Source organism: Myotis davidii, unplaced genomic scaffold (assembly GCF_000327345.1).
Source record: "Myotis davidii unplaced genomic scaffold, ASM32734v1 scaffold120, whole genome shotgun sequence".
In the NCBI taxonomy this organism is placed as follows: Eukaryota; Metazoa; Chordata; class Mammalia; order Chiroptera; family Vespertilionidae; genus Myotis; species Myotis davidii.
In genome coordinates this window covers 2,115,409-2,122,670 of record NW_006294778.1, presented here as the reverse complement: position 1 = coordinate 2,122,670, position 7,262 = coordinate 2,115,409, and the positions used below count along the sequence as shown (strand labels likewise).

At 39.9% G+C, this 7,262-nt stretch overlaps 1 protein-coding gene across 1 annotated transcript in view; it reads left to right on the top strand.

Moving 5' to 3' along the window:
• The window catches only part of RIC8B (RIC8 guanine nucleotide exchange factor B), a 115,333-nt gene that overhangs the window by 92,858 nt on the left and 15,213 nt on the right, over positions 1 to 7,262 (top strand). Inside the window, exon 9 of the mRNA XM_006769386.2 lies at positions 5,158 to 5,277. Coding sequence (XP_006769449.1) covers positions 5,158 to 5,277 — 120 coding nt within the window. The remainder of the gene's footprint in view (positions 1 to 5,157; positions 5,278 to 7,262) is intronic.

Sequence of the window (7,262 nt, the reverse complement as noted above, 5' to 3'; positions counted from 1 at the left end):
ATCTCTCAAGGGTGCCCAGACTGCAAGAGGGTACAGGCCGGGCTGAGGGACTCCCCCCTCCCCCCCGAGTGCACAAATTTTTGTGCACTGGGCCTCTAGTATAGATATAATTGATCAGCTGCCTCCTGTACGCCCCCCCCCCTTACTGGAGATCGAGCCCACAACCTGGGCATGTGTCCTTGACCGGAATTGAACCCAGGACTCTTCAGTCTGCAGGCTGATGCTCTATTCGCTGAGCCAAACCAGCGAGGATCCAGCTTTCACTTCTTTTGGATATAAACCCAGAAGCAGAATTGCTGGATCATTGTCTATGTAGTTCTATGTTTAAATTTTTGAGGAACCGCCATATCATTGACATATCTTATGTCTCACCTTTTCCAAGTCTTTACTCAGATATCATCTTAGTGAAGCCCATTCAGTACACTTAATAAAAATTGCAGCACACACACCGTCACCCCTCCACGTCACACTTCTTTACATTGCTCGTTTTCATAGTACTTCTAACATACCATACAGTTTACTTATGATGTTGGTTTTCCCCATTGGAAGGTAAGCTCCAGGAGAGAAGAGGCTTTTTTTGTGCCTGTTTTTGTCCATTGAGATGTCCCCAGAATAGCCTGGCACACAGTAGGCACTCAGGAGATTTTTGTTGAATAAATTTTTTGAGTCACCTCTCCCGGCATTGGGATACCAAATGATTGAGGTGGCTGCCCTCATCAAGCCCAACTTGCAGTTGGGGAGTGGGAGCCGGGGAATGGAACTCAAGAACATCAGGACATGGTAAAGTTCCACTCTGCTCTTTGTTGTTTTGTGGGGACAAATATTCTGGGGAGTTTTTCCTGGGAACACATTTGTAGCTTCATTGGCAGATAATGTCTCCTTTCCAACCCCTCCTGTCCCCTCCCTTTTTAGTCTGGGTTCACCAATGCCTTTTCCTAAAACCCTGATTCTTCCTAGAGCTTGCAAATTGTAAGCCCATAGGTTAGATTCAGCCCACAGTTAGGTTCTGCTTGACTTCCCCATGTTGCGTTGGTAATTTGGGTTTTGTGTTTTCCGTTATTTTTTAACTTTACATAGTACTGCTTAAAATTATTACTTGTAAGAATTTAGAATTCAGATATTTCGTGAAAATTTGGATTTTCAGCTCCTTTTTAAAAAGGGGAAGTTTCTAATAACATTCTTGCATTGCAACGGAGTTGGTGCAGCATAAGTTCCCTTGGTTTGACAGCGTATCCTTTCTGTTCATCTTACCTGCCTGGCTTTGTAGGGGTTGAGCTTTATAGCCCATTCTTCAGCCAGAATGGTTTTGGTAAAATTTAATCCACACTTTTTAGAGACTGAAGTTAACTTTCATGTAGCTCAGGGAATTTTTAATGGGTCTTTTTTGCTAAGTGACCTAGTGCTATTGATGACCAAATGTAACAACAATTTTAAGAAAAAGCAAAAGTCTTGAAATATATTTCAACTTTTATGCATATGTTTATTTCCTCATACTTTTTAGTATGTCTTACTAATTTCATCTCCAGGCCCATATAGCTGTGGTCAGTTCATATAAGGGCCTAATATAATAAAAAATTCTCAATGAAATACCACAGATAAGAATTTAGATACTTCTTGTCATCTAATTGGAAGACAAACAATCATAGGATTAGAGTGCTGGGAAGAGGAAGGAAGAAAGCAGAAAAGTGGGGGGATCATAGTAAATATAAAATTACCCAATAAAATATCCACCAAAGTTAGTGTACTTAAAGTATCTTAAGACTCAGCGTCTTGGAACAAAATAAAACGAACCCCAGAATTTCATAGGGTTAAGATCCTGAAACTGAAAGCTAAGTCTCATACTCTACTGCTTGAGGTTATAAAGGTGGCAAATGTTTACTCAACTGAAAATAACCTATTTTATGGAAACTGACATCATTGTTGTGGTGACTATTATTTGTTTTCTATTCTTCTCTGGGTAAGGAAACTACATGCCACTAGTGTGAAGTGGGGAGCAAGAGAGGAGACAGTGGCCCAGTCTGCCTCCTGCCCCCAGCCCCACTGCCATGTTTCCCTTAAGAGGTGGCCTAGCTCCTGTTGTTTTCTGTGGTATTGTTTACATTGTTCTGAGTACGGGGCAGCGTGGGGTGTTTTTGTGAAGGAAAAAATGAAACCTGAGTCCCTGGAGTGACTTTGGGGGGATTGGAATGTTTTACTCCATGGGTAAAGGATGGTAAGTTCCTACTCCATAAAAATTAATTTCTAGCTACTACTTTTGTGTTCAGTGAGCAAAGGATTTTGTGACTTTAGTACCTAATTTCAGAGCAAGCCATTAAATCATTTCAGCAGCAGAGAACTTGAGGTCAGCTTACGGAAAACAGACATCATTTCCATTAAGCCTTTAAAGAACCAAGAAAAGAATCAAAGGTGCTCTGACCCAGGAATGCATGTCCTGACCTTTGTGTGCTGTGGTGTCCACAATACCACAGAGCTCACCAGTGTGTCCCCCTGACACACTTCTCCCTGAGGCACACGACGGCTTGTATAATGCCATCATATTCTACAACAGTCTGTGGACCTGGTTTTTAAAATCACCCCTCCATAGGCCTTGATGAGAGAAGCCTTCACTCAGGAGCCAAGATGAGCAGATGCAGTTAATATATCTACTACATTCCCTTACACCAGGGGTGGGCAAACTTTTTGACTCGAGGGCCACAATGGGTTCTTAAACTGGACCGGAGGGCCGGAACAAAAACATGGATGGAGTGTTTGTGTGAACTAATATAAATTCAAAGTAAACATCACTACATAAAAGGGTACCGTCTTTTGGGCCGGATCCGGCCCATGGGCCGTAGTTTGCCCACGGCTGCCTTATACTTTGTTCTAAGAACTGATTTCCTTTGTTTGCTTGGGAAGTGGTATGAGCTTACAATAAGTATTTTACTTATCATTTATAAGACTAGTTGTTTTTCTGAGTTAACAGGGAGCAGTAGAGAAACCAGTAAAAACATGTCTCGTTATATGCCTAAGCCAGGGGTGGGCAAACTTTTTGACTCGAGGGCCACAGTGGGTTCTTAAACTGGACCGGAAGGCCGGAACAAAAGCATGGATGGAGTGTTTGTGTGAACTAATATAAATTCAAAGTAAACATCATTACATAAAAGAGTACGGTCTTTTTTTTTTTTTTTTAGTTTTATTCATTTCAAGTGGGCCGTAGTTTGCCCACGGCTGGCCTAAGCAAATAATAGATGGGTGATGGAATTACATTTTCATTGTGGCATCTGGATACCTCTTAAGAACTCTGTAGTTCTCAGAATCCTTGTCTGGGTCCTCTTTGTTCTCAATTTTTGGGAAAAATGATGACCCCATTCAGTGTTTTTGTTAATGGCCACTTAACTAGAGGACTTTTTCTCTTCCTTTATTAGCACCTGAAAAAAAAAAAGGAGAGGCAGTAATAGTGCATTATGAGTGTCTGAAGTAGGCACTCTAGCCCAGTGGTTCTTAACTCATTGTGTATCAGAATTACCTGGAAAACTTAAAAACATATATACATATATAAGTATATGTGTATGTATATGTACACGTACGCACATGCATGCGCGCACACACAGAGAGAGATTTAGTTCTCTTTGAAGTTTCCCAAGTGATTCTAATGTACAGCCAAGACTAAAAGTCACTGGCAAGCCTGTGGGTTTCAGACTGTTTACCCTGAGCACCAGGGTTCCTTCAGAGTGCAGACTAATAGAGGAGGCTCTTGGCCATCCCTATCTCCTCTGCCTGAGCAGTTCCAGCTTTTGTCTACTTTACATATTGGCCTAGGGTTTCATTTGTTAAATAAGAAGCAGGGGATGGTTTCCACTGCTTTGAAGGAAAAAAGATTTTTTTAACCACAGCTCTAGACATAGGTCTTATGCAAGAATGGCAAAACAGATGTTTTAGCTCCAGTTTTTGAGCATGATGAGCACTGAATTCTTTCACAAGAATCTGCATGTCATGTAGCCTCTGAGGAATTCAGCAAAAGAAATCTGGTAATAGTACCTGTGGCCTAACCTTACTCCAAATGAGAAAGCCCAGGTCAGTAAAGTTAACTTGCCCAATTAGAAGCTCGCCACCAGAGAACCTAATTGATCACAATGTCCTTGTTTTGGCCCTTGTGATTTTTTTCTATTTAGACCACTTTCTAACCTCCAGTTTACTCCAGTCCCAGCGCTCCACAGTGCTTATACTTGACCAGTTCACTCACTTGCTTATCCTGAAGGCCTGGTCCCTGAACACATTTGTGTTTGTAGACCCTACAAAGCAATTTATTAGCAATTTGCTGTTTGCAGGGATATTTAATTTGATCATTAAGAGCGAACCATCTGTACTTGGCTGGTACAAAATGCTATAATTGCTTGTCCTTTTCTCCAGAAACATATTTAACTTACAGATATTTAGCAGCCATTGGAAGAATTATCTTTTATTTCACTTTCTTAAAAAAAAATAATGTGGCTATTATCTAAGAGGATAGCTTGTTTGGTATTAGAACTTCGCACATAGTTTATGGAACGTATTCATTCTAAGTACTTTATTAAATCTATTTCCAGAAAACCAGATGGTATACCTGTCTCTTGGTAGGCTACATTTCATTCCTTTTTTTTTTAAATCTAGGTCAGATCAAATCTAATTAAAATTGTTCTTCTGCTTTATCTTTTATTATTTAAACACTCATTGCCTTCTGTGGTCTCACTAATGGACTAATTTCCTGAGATTATAAATTGGCATGCTTTCATTTTCAGATTCCAGCCTATCATCATTTTTCTAGTTTTTTTGATATATTTGTTTTATGCTGTATCACAAAATGAGTTTCTCCCTCTCTTAAATCATTTGTCCCCTTGTAATTAATGAAGAAGGTATGCATCCAAGGATATTTACCCTAAATACCCAAATTTTTAAAAAGCAGCCGGGCCTTATTTTTTTTAAGTTGGCAAGTTAGTTTTACTTTTTGAAAAACAATAGTTAATACTAGGAAAGTACTTTTTTAAAAAAATTCCTAGAGCAGTTCTATACCATAAAACTATTATTGCCAATTTTTTGGCAACTATACTCTTTCTTATTATAACTTACAACTTGGACCAGCAAAGTATAGAAAGAGCATAATTTTAAAACATACAGCATAACTTCTTTTTCTTTTTGTAGCATTAATCTTATCACTGGTCATTTAGAGGAACCAATGCCAAACCTTATAGATGAAATGACAGAAGAACAAAAAGAATATGAAGCCATGAAACTTGTCAACATGCTTGATAAACTTTCCAGGTATTGTATTCCCGTCCATTTTTTGCTTGGTTTCTACAAATGTTCTCTTCTTTGTCTCTCTCGCTGAGAGTTACCATAGAGCAGCAGCTCTGGAAAGCCATGCTGATTGGCACAGGGTGGCCCCGGCAGCAGCAGTAGTCCTCTCGGCTCCCGTGTTCCCTACCTGTGCCTCTGGATGTGCACTCTTAAACAGTCCAATTCTCCAAGGTGGGACAGTAACTGCTAGGTCACTGTGACGTTTAACCAACTAACCTCCCTGTCTTCAAAAAGATGCTGAGTTAGGTTCAGTCATTTTGCCGCTTCTTGTATTTTTTGTTTTAGTCTGTTTTGGTTTTTGTTTAAAATCATGATGCTTTTTTTTTCTTTTTTGATGAAACCAAGAATTCTAAATTGTCATGTACCCAACAGGAAAAAGTGAAAAGGAATAGCTCAAATGAAGGCTTTTCTGAAAGCAGGCCTTTGTATTAATTAGGGGCTCTAAAAACAATCTCCCCTTCCCTTCTTGCTCCACATCTCCTTCTCCAAAAATAGTCAGTTTGGAAAATAATTAAATCAAATATATACTAATCAGCAACTAGTTGTCCTGGAGGAATTATTAGAAAATATTAATTCCTTTCACACTTGCCTGAATCGCTCTGTTTTCCAGTCATGCATTGAGTCCCTTTCTCCTTTAAGCCATCTTGAGTGAGTGCTTCTGTGTGTCAATGGCAGCTGTCACTTAAAGGTGAATTTCTTCTGTTCATCTCCTTTTTCACTACTATGTGAAGAACAGTATCCCTCAGCCAACAGAAGCAGCAACTGGAATAGGAAAGCCAATCGTTAAAGGAAAAGGTGTAACAAAGAGGGCAGAGGCTTAGAGCGCAGCAGGAGGCTGGAGCAGAAATGTGTGAAAACACGGAGAGGGTGACAGTGTGGGTGGGTGTTCAGACTCTCTGCCGTCTGAGCTTCTTCAGATGGTGCTGGCGGCGTGGCACAGTTACTTAGAAGTAAGTAGTTTCATCACCTGCAGACCTAGTGGAACTGCCAGCTAGTCTTTTTAAACTCTCATCTTTTCCCAGGGTTAGAATTTACAGTCACTGGCAATGCTTACAGTCTTCAAAAGACATTGTCATCTATTTGCAGATGACATTCTCCATACTTTTGATAGGATAGTCAAATATAAGATACGATATGGCAAACCTATAGGAGGTGCAATAACAACTTTGGAATGAATATATAAAAATAGGATTTGTGCTTAGCTGTTTCCAAAAGGACCCGATGAAACACAATGGTCTAATAGTCCCTCTGGGAGGAGGAGGAAGTGTTAACAGGACCGAGTGGAGCACATTAGTATGTTAGGACATACTAATAGTAAACCATTCAATTACATAAATATCATGTTCATAAATTATTTTAATAACATGAGTTCTTAAAAGATAACACAGATGCTAGTCAACTGGCCCATATATGCAGGATGAGTAAGCTCCAAGCTAGGAAAGTGGGAGATGGGGGTTAGAACTACCTAAGACAATAGAGTGTAATTCAGGTACTTACTGAAAGAGACAAGAGGCAACCCTAATATAAATTCACGTTTATAGGTATCCCTATAGCAGCGACAAAAACAATGCCAGGTCCTTCTTGTAATCTCAGGGAAATTCACATATTCTAGACGCTGCCAACAAATCAATGCACAAATGTCAAGTCTGAAATAACCAAGCTTCCACCTGATTTAAACTATGCCGCAAAGAAGAAGTGTACTCACCCAGCAGTACCCAGCAGATAGATGCCCAACTCAACCTGAAGGTGACGCTGATTTTTGCACTTACAAAGCAGAGCTAATAGGTCTTGTTGGCACTGATTTTGCTATTGAAAAATTGGAGCTAAAGGCAACTTTGAGAGTAGTCGTAAATGACAGACTTTGCATGACGTGTGGTGGGTTTTTTACATTGTTTGCCTTTCTGTGCTTTCTAACATTTGCTCTCACTAATAACAGTCAGTGACAAAGC